Source organism: Balaenoptera acutorostrata, chromosome 8 (assembly GCF_949987535.1).
Source record: "Balaenoptera acutorostrata chromosome 8, mBalAcu1.1, whole genome shotgun sequence".
Lineage (NCBI taxonomy): Eukaryota > Metazoa > Chordata > Mammalia > Artiodactyla > Balaenopteridae > Balaenoptera > Balaenoptera acutorostrata.
This window is the reverse complement of record NC_080071.1, coordinates 31,090,004-31,105,366: the sequence shown is the minus strand read 5'-3', so window position 1 is coordinate 31,105,366 and position 15,363 is coordinate 31,090,004. Positions and strand designations below refer to the sequence as shown.

Genomic DNA, 15,363 nt, shown 5'->3' with positions numbered 1-15,363 from the left:
GCTACTCAAATGTTCATCACCAGATGAACAGATATACAAATTGTGTTATATCCTTACAGTGGAATATTACTTAGCAATAAAGGAATGAACTACTGACACACAACAACATGAATGAATCTAAAATAGTTACACTGAGTGAAGGACACCAGATCAAATATATGCGTGTGTATATATATCCACATCAGACTGACTTAATGTGTCCTGCCTTTGAGGATGATTTGTAAGAAGTTGAATTATCGATAATAGAATGTTTTGGGTGCTCTGATAAACATGAGAACAAAGTAAGAAAAATGGAAATGGGAAAAGGTGTTTTCCTACTATCATTGAAGCAATAATGCATTAACTTTTGAATAATTCAGGGTTAAAAGGTAAAAACAAGATGCTGAAGTTCTCACTGAGAAAGGCTAGAATTTCCATGCACTGTTATTTTCCTGATGACTATCTAAAAATGCTGCCCTGATTTAGGTTTTCGGAAACATTAAAAAAAAAAAAAAAAGCCACCATATGAGAGTGTTTTTGGTGAACTATTATTTTACATTTATAAATGTGGTGTTAGCATCACAAAATATAAATATACGCACATACACACACACACACACACACACACATATTCCACTTAAAGCTCTAGAAATGCAAATTAATCTACAGCAACAGAATGTAGATCATATACACACACACACACACACACACACACACACATATATTCCACTTACATAAAGCTCTAGAAATGCAAATTAATCTACAGCAACAGAATGTAGATCAGTGGTTGCTGGGGGAAGAGGCACAGAAAAAAGGCAGAAGGTAGGGACTACCTTGCAGGTGGTTGCTATGTTTACTATCTTGATTGTGGTGATAGTTTTACAGGTGTGTGTGTGTGTGTGTGTATATAGAGAGAGAGAGAGAGAGAAAGAGAGAGAGAGAGAAACTTAATGTACTTTAAATATGTGCAACTTATTATAAATCAATTATGCCTCAATCAAGCTATTCCAAAAAATGCCTTCAAAATCATATGCAATTGCCTTGGTCAAGCATTCCAATCCAATGCTTTGATAAAAGGCTTTGCTTTTTAACAGTTCTATCACCAGTATAATGGAATATTAATATAGCGTGTCAATGTTTCATAGTCCTGGGTAATCAATCACATAAAATTGGAATAATACCTTTCTATTTATGTTTCGAGTCTCATTTAGTTAAAAGAAAAATTGAAGTAGGCAGGTCAAATACTGCCCCCATTTTACATGTGAGAAAAACTACAGCCTAGGAAAATTAAGTGATTTACCCAAGGACTAAACGATAACAAATGCTGGGAAGTGAGACCAAAACATGGCCTCATAGACAGTTATGTTCTCACAAATTCTAAACTGAAAATTAGCAAGACCAACTTCAAAGGTCCCCCTGGTCAAAAAATGAGTGTTCTCTAGAGATGACTGATAAGCTACCTGGAGTTTTGTGATAATGAAAATATCACTGTGAATAAATCAGAACTATAATATTCTTGCCAACCAGCATTCTAGGAAATTATTTCCACTATTACAGGTTAGATTTCCTGAGATTCTTTAAAGAATATATTCCAGGACTCCCCTGGTGGTGCAGTGGTTAAGAATCCACCTGCCAATGCAGGGGACATGGGTTCGAGCCCTGGTCCAGGAAGACTCCTCATGCCACGGAGCAACTAAGCCTGTGCACCACAACTACTGAGCCTGTGCTCTAGAGCCCAGGAGCCACAACTACTTAGCCCGCATGCTGCAACTACTGAAGCCCGTGCGCCTAGAGCCTGTGCTCCGCAACAAGAGAAGCCACCGTAATGAGAAGCCCGTGCACCGCAATGAACAGTAGCCCCCGCTTGCCACAACTAGAGAAAGCCCATGTGCAGCAACGAAGACCCAATGCAGCCAAAAATAAATAAATAAATAAATGTATTTTTTTTAAGTTTAAAAAAAAAAGAATATATTCCATTAATTGTCCCCATCTCTCCCAATAAAATCACCTACAAGCAGGATTATCTCTACCTGAGCAATGGGCAAGGCTTAAAATTCCCTTAAGAAATCAAAACCCCAAATCTAGGCTTCATGCAAGTTTGGGGTTCAAATTTACATTACTCATGTGGCACTGGAACTCCCCAAACTAAAAATTAATTTTTAAAACTGGCACTGGGCCAATGATGTCTGTGATGGCTTAGAAAACAGCTCCCAATCTCCTTCCAGGTAAAACTCAAATTTCTTGTAAAATTTTCCTTAAAGATTTTTTCTAGAAATGCAAATTAAAAACTTAATAGACAAACTGGACAGCAGATTAGACAGAACTGAAGAAGGAATTACCTAGAAGACAGATCTGAGGAAATCACTCCCAATTCAGGGGAAAAAAAAAAAGATAAATGGATAGAAAATGAGTCAGCTCTATTTAGAAAACAGAATGAGAAGATCCAACAAATATGTTATAGTAGCACAGTATCCAAAACAGAAGATAAAGAATGGGAGAGAGTTGAAATTCAAAGAGACAATGGCTGAGAATTTTCAGAATTGATGAGAGACACAAATCCTCATCTAGAATCAGCTCAACAAATGAAGCCACACCTAGACATATCAAACTGAAAGCACAGATCACCAAAAAGTAAACCTTAAAAGTAATTAACAAAGTCAGATTACTTACAAAAGGACAATTAGATGGAATTTAACTTCTCAACAACAGAGACCAGAAGACAACAGAAAAGCACCTTCAAAGTGTAAGGGAAAACAAATGTCAACTAAAATTCTTAACCCAGTTAAAATATTATTTGAGAGTGAGGCTGAAAACTACTCTAGTACCTGATTACATCATGTTCTTTCAAGCCTGTGAAGCTTTATGTTTTCTGTTCCTTCTATCCATAATGTCCTCCTTTAACTCCCAATCTCCTTCCAAATCAAATTCAAGTTCTTTGTAAAGTTTTCTTCAGCTTTCACTAGTATGCAGTATCAACAGAGACCACAGAGGCTAAGAACACAAGATTTGGATATGCACAGAAATGGGTGTGAATAACAGCTCTGTGACTTTGGTCATGTTGCCTCCCTGAGACTATATTTTACTTATGTAGATGATAATATCAACCCCTAAGGCTTGTTAAGAATGTTTAATTAGATATATGTAAATTCCTGACCTACAATAAAACTCATTAATAAGAAAATGTACAGATTAGCTATTAGAAGAGACTTCAGAATATTGCTTGATCAACATTAAAAAAATAGCATTTGAAAACTTTTATAATATAAAATATTGAGAAAAAGCAATAAACAAGGAATTAGAAAAAGTAATTTTTTAAATGATATCATTTATAGTAGAAACAAAAAGAAGGTATTGGGGAACAAATTTAACAAAAGATACACAATTTATGGAGGAAATTACTTTATTGATAGAAAAAACAATTTACACTACTCTCACGGTTAGAAAGATTTAATACTACAAAGATGACAACATGTGTTTTCTACTGAAAAGAATTCCACTGCATGATTAAACAACAGTTTGTTTCTATATTTTCTCATTATTTCTATATTTTTCCTATTTCACATAGTATTATAATGAATATCCTTGTAGAGACTCCTTCTGCAATGTCCTCAAATTTAGCATGATTCCAAAAAATAACTAACAGAATTTTCCACAGAACTTGACAAGCTGACCCTGAAATTCAAATGAAAAAGCTAGGGACCAAGTATAGCCAAGATTCTTTTGAAGAATTATAAGGGAAATCTTGCCATATTGAGATATATTCTAATGTTATAATAATTAAAATAGTATGATATTGTTGCAAGAGACATATTAATACAACAGAGAGCTTAGGACATATACAGGAAACTGATACATGACAGATGTGGCACAAAAATCAATGAAGAAAAACATGGCTGTTTAATAAATGGTGCTAGATGTTTACAGTACCCAAGACATGGAAGCAACCTAAACATCCATTGACAGATGAATGGATAAAGAAGATGTGGTACATATATACAATGGAATATTACTCAGCCATTAAAAAGAATGAAATAATGAAATAATTCCATTAGCAGCAACATGGATGGACCTGGAGATTATCATACTAAGTGAAGTAAGTCAGACAGAGAAAGACAAGTATCATATGATATCACTTATATACAGAATCTAAAAAAAAAAAAAAATGGTACAGATGAACTTATTAACAAAAAAGAAACAGACTCACAGACTTAGAGAATGAACTTATGGTTACCGGGGGGAAAGGCTGGGGGGGAGGGACAGACTGAGAGTTTGGGATTAAAATGTACACACTGCTATATTAAAATAGATACCCAAGAAGGACCTACTGTAAAAAAAAATTTTTTTTAATAAATAAACGGTGCTAGAATAACTGGATCCTCATATTGAAAAAGATAAAATTAGATCTCAATCTCACATTATATGTAAAAATAAATTCCAAATGGACTAAAGACCTAAATATGAAATACAAAATATCAAATCTTTCAGAAGAAAACTTATAAGCATTTTTTTAAACCAAGGTAGAGAGGATTGCTTTAAAAAGACAAATAGGACTTCCCTGGTGGCAGAGTGGTTAAGAATCTGCCTGCCAATGCAGGGGACACAGGTTCAATCCCTGGTCCGGGAAGATCCCACATGCCACGGAGCAACGAAGCCCGTGTGCCACAACTACTGAGCCTCCGCTCTAGAGTCCGTGAGCCACAACTACTGAGCCCACACACCGCAACTACTGAGCCCGCGTGCTGCAACTACTGAAGCCCGCGCGCCTAGAGCCCGTGCTCTGCAACAAGAGAAGCCTGCACACCACTATGAAGCGTAGCCCCCGCTCGCCACAACCAGAGAAAGCCCACATGCAGCAACGAAGACCCAACGCAGCGAAAAAATATATAAATATTAAAAAAAACACAAATAATACAAACTACAGTAGTAAAACTAGATTTTTAATTTCAAGCTTTTTACAACACTATTATATATTACAAGGTGAAAAGACAAGCCACAGGCTAAAACAATGAAATTAGGAATCCAAAGATCAGTATCTAGCATACATTAAGACTCAGTAAAATAAAATTTAAAAACCCAGTAGAAAACAGACAAAGATGATGACTGATTAAAAAAAAAAAAAATTTATGAGTGTATGCAAAGGTCAAGAATGGTTGAAAAATCTTTAATAAAAAGAATAAAGCGAAAGGACTATCTGAAATTTAAAAAAAAAGAAAAGAAAACAGGCAAAGAATATGAACCAGCAGTTCACAAAAGAAGAAACTAAATGGCCTAAAAACAAATGAAAAGATGTTCAACTTTACCTAGCAGTCAGGAAATGCAAAATTTTTAAATATGCTTATAACCAACAGACTGGCAAAATATTATAGATAGATAGATAGATAGATAGATACATACATACATACATACATATATATATATATCACCAATTTTGGTAAGTAGAAAAACAGGAACTCAAATTCCTGGTGGAAGTGTAATTGGGAGTAAACTGGATAAACCAACAGAAGGCACCTCTTGACTATCTAGTAATGCCGAAGAATAGAATGCACACTCTATGATCCAGTGATTCCTCTCCTAAAAACATTCTGGTATATCTATACAAGGAGACACATGCAAAGATATTCACTATAGCCCTTTTGGAAACAATGAAAAATGTAAAGCATCTAACTGTCCTTCAGCAAAGAAACAGGTAAGCAAACTATGGTTTAATCATACTAAAGAATGTTTAATAGTAGTTAGAAATGAATGAACTAGTCTATTTTAGCAACATGGTAAATAAAAAAGGCAAGCTGCAAAAGGATTCATATAATGTAAAATAATTTATGTAAAATTTTCACATAAATATTGTTTAAATGTAGTACATTTAAGTAAATGTAAAAAGTAAATATAAAAGTAAAACATGCATGGATATGACACAGGAATTTCAGGATAATGGTAACCCCAAGGGAGGGAAAGAGAAAGGGAGGGAGAAGAGGATAACCTTTATTTTTCTGATTGAAAAAAGCTCTAAGGAAAATATGACAACAGGTTGACCTCTATTAATCTCAGTGGTGAGTACAAAGGTATTTGTTATATTATTTTTATACTTTTATGTATATTGAAAATGTTTCATAGTTGAAAATAGTTTTAAAGAATTTAATATGAAATAAAAATGATTAGAAAAAAAATTACTATTTAACAACACTTCTAAATTGCTCTGTTGTAGTTAAACCTCGTAACTATGAAGATGACTAGAAATTACACTTCCAGCTCAAGGAGCATCTTCTCCACTAAGTAGAATCTGTCTACATTATTTCTAGTAAATTAGCAATGACAAAAAGTACAATGAACACAGAAAAGAGAACAAAGATTTCTTTAACTCTTCTTCCTCCAAGCTCTCAGAACAGGAGTGTTGTGCTCCTTTGTTTGAATTTGTGACTTGAGTTAGACGGATACTGCTGTAGAGAAAATTTCAGATTCATAGGAAAGAAAATTTCACAAGTAATCCATGTAAACACATAGATAACATACTAAAACTCTGAATATGTGCAAAGAGAATATAAATAAAAGAGATAAATATGGCACAGGTCTTCATCATCAAATCTTTATTGAAAGTTTGTTACTTGTAGCGATATAAACTAGAAATGAAAAAAATTGTTAATTCAGAAAATCAAATCCTGCAGTATGGTTTCACACTGTACTTATGCTATAGCGGTGTTGCCTCTACACATGAGCTTCACAGTGAAGATAAAACTCACCACTGGACTTTGCAACATGAGACTTGAAGGACAGGAATACATACAGGGAGCTAAAAAAAATAACAGAGAGGATCCCACTGCAAAGGAGATGATAAGGTTGGCAACGTAGGTAGAGGCCACGTTGTGGAAAACACTGACGCCAGGCTAAGGGTGTCAGACTTTAGCTTATAAAAAATGGGAAGCCATTTTTTTTTTTTTTGGCTGCGCCAGGTCTCAGTTGCAGCCCGCAGACTGTTAGTTGCAGCATGCAGGGTCTTGAGTTGCAGCATGGGGGCTTCTTAGTTGTGGCATGCTTGCGGGATCCAGTTCCCTGACCAGGGATCTAACCCGGGCCCCCTGCATTGGGAGCACAGAGTCTTACCCACTGGACCACCAGGAAGCTATTTTAAGCAAAGTAGTGACATATGTAAAGCAGAATTTTATATGAGTGAAGGTTAGACTGAACTGTGAAATTATTACAGGCAGGAAAACAGTAAATTATCATGGAATAGGTTATGATGTGATGAAGGCTTGACCTAAGGTAACAGCAGAGAATGAAAAGAACAAATCTAAGAGAAAACAAAAGAACAGGTCTTGGTACCAAGCATGCAAGGAAAGGGAAAGGGAAGAATCAATAATGACACAAGGAGACACTATTAGATATCTACCCAAAATCCATTCCTCTGTTTTTCCCCAGACATGAGACAACAAAGACCAAATGTAAACAAACTAAGTGATGGAACAAAAGTTTATAAAAAGCCTGGGTCCTCAATAACACTAATAAGCTGCTGAACTAGTCCTGAGATGCAAAACAGTAAATCTCTTCAAGGTTTAAGCCACTAGTACCTGGGATTTCTGACTGGGGGAAAAATAATACTAATTTAAAAAGAAACAAAGGGAATTCCCCAGCAGTCCAATGGTTAGGACTGTGCTTTCATGGCCAAAGGCCCAAGTTCAATCCCTTGTCAGGGAACTAAGATCCCACAAGCCTCACAGCATGGCCAAAAAAACTAAAATAAAATAATAAATAAATAAATAGGAAAAAAAAAGGAAAATCTACATGGAAGTATTTTGGAGAGCGATATAATTGATTCAATTTAGACATGCTGACATTAAGGTAATGGGAGGGTATTCAAGTGGACAAAAGTTCCCAAACTGGTATGACTCAAAATAATAGCTTCCTAGATTTAACCAATGAAACTTAGATTAGTCAAAGTTACAGATTTCTTTACTATAGGATTTCTTTAAGATGTTACACATTGCAGATAGTCAAGAAGATACAACATGAGGTGTTTCCCAAATTTGCTTGGCCACAGTACACCCCTCTGTAGTAGAAAATCTCTGTAAAACATGTCTAGAGAAATAGATAAAATATAGCTGATCCTTGAAACTTTAAGAATAGAGTATTCTAGGGACTTCCCTGGTGGTCCAGTGGTAAAGAATCTGCCTTCCAATGTGGGGGACATGGGTTCGATCCCTGGTCCGGGAACTAGGCCCGCACACCACAACTACTGAGCTCGCGCACTGCAACAGGAGAGCCCGCATGCCGCAAACTACAGAGCCCATGGGCCCTGGAGCCCGTGCGCCACAACTAGAGAGAGAAAATCCACATGCCACAACTAGAGAGAAGCCCGCACGTCAACAAAGAGCTTGGGCCACAACGAAGGATCCCACGTGCCGCAGCTGAGACCAGACTCAGCCAAATTAATTAATTAATTAAAAAGAATAGAGTACAAAGAACTCACTAATACATGAAAAGATCATACAATTAGAATATCACCATTTTGCAGCCCCTAATAAAATAATAGATCTAGACAATGATAATCGATAGCTGCAAATATCTTTAACATGACAGGGAACTTCATGACAAATGGATTGGGCTGACAAACCTGAACCCACCGATCAACCTAACATTTATTAAAGAACAGACGAGGAGACATTCTATGGCTCCAGCTATGATTCAACAGGAAGTATAAAACACCATGATAAAGTTTTCTTGCCCCCTCCCCAAAAAAAGAGAACCTAAAATTTGATCAAGACTCTAGATCCAACTACTAGTTTACAAGAAATAATGGGCAGAAGAACAAGTTAAATATCACAGAGAGGCAATCAGTAAAGCCCAGAATGTCGGTTTCTTTAACAAATAAATTGCAAAGAAGGAAAAAAGAAGGGGGAGGGGGAGACTATAAATTAAGATTCTTAAGAGAAATAAAAACCAAATACAACATTAGGACATTGTTTGCATCCTACTCCTAAATTAACCCTAAGAAATCATTTATGAGACAAGTGGGAAAATCTGAACACTCACTTGCTATTTGAAGACATTAAAAAATCACTGTGAATATTTTAGGTACTATAATTGTGGTAACAGTACTGTAATTCTTTTAATTGTGATAAAATACACATAACAGGGACTTCCCTGGTGGCGCAGTGGTTAAGACTCCGCCTGCCAATGCAGGGGACAAGGGATCGATCCCTAGTCCTGGAAGATCCCACATGCCGCGGAGCAACTAAGCCCGTGCGCCACAACTACCGAGCCCGCGTTCCAGAACTACCAAATCCCGTGCGCCTAGAGCCCGTGCTCCACAACAAGAGAAGCCACCGCAGTGAGAAGCCTGCACACCGCAACAAAGAGTAGCCCCCGCTCACCGCACCTAGAGAAAGCCCACGCAGCAACGAAGACCCAACGCAGCCAAAAATAAATAAATTTAAAAAAAAAAAATACACATAACATAAAATTTATTTAACCATTTTTAAGTGGTATTAAGAACATTCACATTGTTGTGCAACCATCACCACCATCCAAACTCAAGAACAGTTTTATCTTCCCAAACTGAAACTCTACCCATTAAACAATAACTTTCCATTCCCCCTTCCCCCCAGCCCCTGACAACCACCATTCTACTTTGTCTCTGCTAATGAGACTATTGCAGGTACTTCATATAAACAGAATCATACAACATTTGTCTTATTGTGTCAGGCTTATTTCACTTAGCATAAGGTTTTTAAGGTTCATCCATTTTGTAGTATGTGTCTGAATTTTATTTCTTGTAAAGGCTTAATAATATTCCATCTTATGAATATGCCACATTTTGTTTATCCATTCATCTGTCAGTGGACATTTGGGTTCAGTTTTATTTTTCAGGGTTCATATCTCTTTACTGAGATACATACTTAAACATTTATAAACTGAATTATAAGACACCTGAGATTTGCTTCAAAACAGATAAAAAAGATATCATTTTTCACTTATCAGGTTAACAAAGATCAGAAACACTGGTAACACCATATACATTGGCCAAGATGTGTGGAAACATGCTCTTTCAAACACTGTTGGTGGGAGTGTAAATTAATCTCTTTGGAGGGCTCTATCAAAGTTTAAAATGCACATTTCCATTAACCAAGATATAATATAACTTCTGATAATTTATCCTCACACATATACTCACACACATACACAAAGAAGTGTATACAAGAATACTGACTACAACAAAGCTTATATTAAGCCCAAGACTGGAAACAATTTACATGTCTATCAGTAGGGAACTGACTGAATAAACTACAGTAAAATACAAAAATATGAAAATGCAATAGAATACAATTTAACTTTAAAAAATAAAATAAAATGGTTCTATGTGTACTAATAGACAGAATCCAATAAGTACATTCACAGGAAAAAAGCAAGAAGATTCAGAGGAGTATAACACTGTTCAAGCAGACATTCACTGCTTTGATTTCTGGCATTGCCACACCAAATAACGTAAAAACTTCCTACAACAAGACATCTTAAAATGCTGAGTAAATTATAACTAAAATCTTTTAAATGTATAACTAAGCTCAAAAGTAAGGGAAATCTCTCACTGAGGTGTGGGATGGAGGAAAGAGGAACCTTTACTTTTTACTTTTCCACCTATTTTTATGTTATAACCAATAAGTATTACTTTTGAAATTAAAAAAGAAATCATTCCTGAAGTACGCTGAAAAAAGATGCTATAAATTTAATAATCCATGCCACTCCCTGAATAACTAAAGCAATGTAATCTCAGGGCAAATTTTCAGGTATAACTGCTACTATTTTATCCAATTTAATTCAACCTTTACTACTAAGTACAAGAGCCTTTGAATAATAATAGCAAGATGAGGTTCCTATTTTTTAAGGAGTTTAGAATCTGTGAGGAAGAATAAGGAGGCAAAAGAAATCAATAATACACGATAGAACATGAAAATGGTCATCCTCTGCATCAAAATTTGAAAACTAAATGTTTAAAATTCCAATTTCTGGTTCATAACATCAGAGCCCCAAACCAGTCTGGCATTACTTTAGATTTTCCATTACTTTTTTTTTTCATTACGTTTTTTGAACTCATCCATCCATTAATCATTTGTGACAATGACTGTACTTACATTAGTGGCAACATACAATTATTAATACATAGTTTCTATAGGCTTTGTGATCTCTTCCCACAAATGAATTCTCAGTTGTTTTCTTCCTTTGATTCCTATACCTGTTAATAGGTCACATTTATTATATCAGTACTACTAATCAAAAATAACTGAATTCCCTGGTGGCACAGTGGTTAAGAATCTGCCTGCCAATGCAGGGGACACTGCAGGTTCGAGCCCTGGTCCAGGAAGATCCCACATGCCACGGAGCAACTAAGCCCGTGTGCCACAACTACTGAGCCTGCACTCTAGAGCCTGTGCACCACAACTACTGAGCCTGTGCTCTAGAGCCCACGAGCCACAACTACTGAGCCCATGTGCCACAACTATTGAAGCCCGTGTGCCTAGAGCCCGTGCTCCGCAACGAGAAGCCACCGCAATGAGAAGCCCGCGCACTGCAACCAAGAGTAGCCCCCACTTGCTGCAACTAGAGAAAGCCCGTGCGCAGCAACGAAGACCCAACACAGCCAAAAATAAATCAATTAATTAAAAAAAAAAAAAGGGAATGCTACTTGTAGAGGCAATAGAGAAAAGTGCTGAACTGTCAGGCTCTGGAGCCAGCATGCCTAGCCAGCTACCTGTGTAATCCTGAGCAAGTTTCCTAAAACTCTGTGCCCCACTTTCCTCTTCTGTACAAGGGGAATAATAACAGTAACAATCTCAGAGTTATTGATTAAATGAGTTAATGTAAAACAGATTTTAATATTTGACCACTATTTTCCAAATAGATGAATAAAAATCCAAAATTTTAATAGCACTCTGTTGTTGAGGCTGGTGTGAAACAGAGAGTCACATGCTCTGCTTACTCCTAAGCCTTATGGGGGGCAATCTGGAAATCCCACTTTGAGAATTTATCCCACTGATATTCTTGCACAGGTAGGCAAAGAGAGGTATACCACTTTTTTATTTCATACTGAAACCGAAATGTCCATCAAAAGTGATGACTGGGCTTCCCTGGTGGCGCAGTGGTTGAGAATCTGCCTGCTAATGCAGGGGACACGGGTTCGAGCCCTGGTCTGGGAAGATCCCACATGCCGCGGAGCAACTGGGCCCGTGTGCCACAATTACTGAGCCTGCGCGTCTGGAGCCTGTGCTCCGCAACAAGAGAGGCCGCGATAGTGAGAGGTCCGCGCACCGCGATGAAGAGTGGACCCCACTTGCCGCAACTAGAGAAAGCCCTCGCACAGAAACGAAGACCCAACACAGCCTTAAAAATAAATAAATAAATAAATAAAAATTAAAAAAAAAAAAAGTGATGACTAAATAAAGAATGGCAAATTTATGACATGAAACACTATGCAGCAGATTTTTTTTTCTTTAATAGAGTGAGTACACTGATTTACTGACATGGAAAGATCTCAAATAAGTGAAAAATTCAAGATGTATACAACAGTGCATATGATAGGTTATCTTTTGCATAAAAAGAGACTGAAAAATCAAAATACATATTCATCCTTGTTTCTTTTTGCACGAAGAGAAACTAGTAACGGTGTGAAGAAACTGGGCAGATGGGAGACAGGATGGGAGGGAAACTTCAAACTGTGTATCTTTTTATTTTTTTGCTTTTTTAGCTACATAAATATTTTACCTATTCAACTGTCAATTTTTACAGTATTTTTAAGTGTCAGGCATACACTTTAAGCTGGCAAATGTTAGCTGCAATTATTACTATTGTTGCTATTAGCAATAGCAGTATTATAAGTATTATTATCATTAACAAATAGCTCCTTTCTGGAGCTTTTTTCTTACTCCCTCTGCACAGAGCCTCCTCTAACTCCCAGACTATTTAAGGAATTTATCATTTTCTACTCTAGTGTAAGCGGCTTAAGGGGTAGGTCAATGTCTTGTTCATTTTTAATATCCTAGGAGCCTTGCTTGTACCTAGTCGATACAAATATTCTGGAATAACAGTAACCTACAAGTACTCCAAAGAAAACAGTGACCATTTCTAACGGGATTATACTCTATCATTAATTATAAGACCTGAAAATTGAAAAACTTGAATAACTGGATTTGCTAACATTCTTTCGGCTACTGCCCAGCCAAAATCTCCTCTCTTTGACTAAGTTTTTTCTTTTCCCGGGACTTCCTCAGACACTGACATCATGTCCCAAGCCAAGACACAACATGTACCAACTCTTTAACTCACTGCAATCTCTGAAATGTCTTTTGTCCTAAATCCCAACACCCTGGTACATCATTCCTATCGAAAAAGATTTGAGTGTTTCCTTTTAGATAGAGGTTCACACATTAGTCAGTGTATAAAGTGCCCTTTTAACTGGAGAAGACCTAACACTTGATTCCTAATTCGCTCAGGGTTTTGTTTGTGCTGGTATGGAAGGTATTCTATAATTGACTGCTCGCTCAGTAAGCTCAATTCTAGATGTCATTCCAGAACACCAAATACTCCACTGACAGCTCAACAGTCACTTTTCATACAGGCCCCTCCCCTTCCCTCCTCCCTCAACCCCCATCAGCTCAAGAGCTCCTTCCCTCATACTGACACACTGACAGTTCAGAAGTCCCTTTCCACAAGCTGTCCTCCCCTGCAGCTGCAAGACCACCTCCCCGAGTCGCATCATCCAGCGACCCAATTCGGTCCCCAATATCATCCCTCTCCCAGCCAATCCAAATCACATCATCAGTCTCTTCCCAAGAAACAGGCAGCTTTAAAGCCTTTCCCAACAAGTACGCAATTGACAGCTCGACACCAGATTCCCCAAGTATCCTTTCCTCTTCTCTCCGCTCCTACTCCACGCACTGGCTCTTTTCTCTCAATCACTCGTTCGCCCTGGCTTCCCTGAAAATTCACGGCCTTGTTCCCTAAATATGCTCTCCGCTCTCCCCTCCTCCCCATCTCCTTCACCGCTGACAGCTCAGTCACTTCCATCCCCATGTGGCTGCAACCTCCTGCCCCACTCCTTTCCCTTGACAGCTCTGGGTCGGCTCCAAGCTCCCCCTCCCCAAGGCCTCCCCAGACCTCGGCCTGGGCCTCCCGCGGTGCCCCCCGCCCCGGAGGACAGCTCCACTCACCCACTCTCCCGCATCACGTTGCTGTCCCCGCAGTCGCAGGCACCGCCGGCCTGGCTGCGGAACATGTTGAAGTCGTGTCCGGTGTGGTCACCCTGGTGGAAGCACTCGGCGCACAGCGACATGCAGGGAGAGATGCCGCACGTCCGGCAGCGGTAGGCCACGAAGTTGGCTGTCCAGACCAGGCCGCAGAGCGCCGCGGGGTCGTAGGCCCGCACCGCCGCGCAGAACTCGTCGTAGCCTCCGCCGCCCGCCAGAAGGCACTTACACCACTCCAGGGCCTCCTCCTCGGCCGCCTCCGGACCGCCCCCGCCGCCGGCCGCCGCCGCCTCCTCGCCGTCCGCAGCCGCAGCCAGCGGCCGCTCGGCGCTCAGCACCCGCTCCAGCAGCGCCTGCAGCTCCTCGGCACCTGCGCGGTTGTCCGGCCGGCTGAGGGCCGCCTTCAGGTGCGCGGCGGTGGCCGCCTTGTCGAGGGCCAGCCCGGGCGCGGGCATCTCGGCTTGGGGTGGCTGCGGACCCCCGACGGCCGCCGCTGCCGCCGCCGCCGCCATGATGAGAGCTCAGAATTTGGAGAGTCCAGGGCCGGCGGCTCCTCCTGGGAGGGTGGGGGAATTGGCTGCTGCGATTGCTCGGCCCTCCCAACTCTCGCGATACCCCGGGGCTGCGCGCACCTCTGCCTGTGTCCCCGCCCCTGCACACGCCCCCTCGCGCTGGGGTGCCTGCTTCCCGACCCTCTCGCCTGGGACGGACCTCCAGTTTCTTCCTCCGACTTCTTGGCTCTCAACTACAATTGAGAGCCACTAAAATAAGGGACCCGACTTTAAAATTATTTAATATGGAAAATCTTTAATATGGACCATTTTTCCTCTATTTACCTGGGCTACAGGAATACAGACAGCATCTTTCAGCTGTTTTTTAGGCATCTGCATTTCGTTCTGAGATGTAGATCACCACTGTTATCAAACCCTTAATTACGATTGAATTACTATTATTATTGAAAAACCCTCCTAATTTTTCGCCCTGTATCAATTCTTACCCTCACACTATTACCAGTTTAATCTTCTAAAGTACATTTTTTAGAGGATTAAAATATATTCTTACTCTCACTCTCCTGTTCAAAATCTTTAGTGGAAACAAAAGTCAAAACCTCCTTGAATCTTCTCTTAATGCCCACCACCAACCTATCTTTCTATCATTA

The 15,363-nt window shown here is 39.2% G+C and overlaps 1 protein-coding gene across 6 annotated transcripts in view; it reads right to left on the bottom strand.

Annotated features, from left to right (window-relative positions):
• UBR3 (ubiquitin protein ligase E3 component n-recognin 3) overlaps window positions 1–14,782 on the bottom strand; it is a 246,998-nt gene extending 232,216 nt beyond the window's left edge. For 5 of the 6 annotated variants that reach the window (XM_028166733.2, XM_007183256.2, XM_007183257.2 and 2 more), the window contains exon 1: window positions 14,169–14,781. In XM_028166733.2, coding sequence (XP_028022534.2) covers window positions 14,169–14,716 — 548 coding nt within the window. In that variant the 5' untranslated portion in view covers window positions 14,717–14,781. Of the gene's footprint in view, window positions 1–14,168 lie in introns of all 6 variants that reach the window. The other variant, XM_057551190.1, reaches the window with a different exon arrangement.
• Window positions 14,783–15,363: the final 581 nt, after the last annotated feature.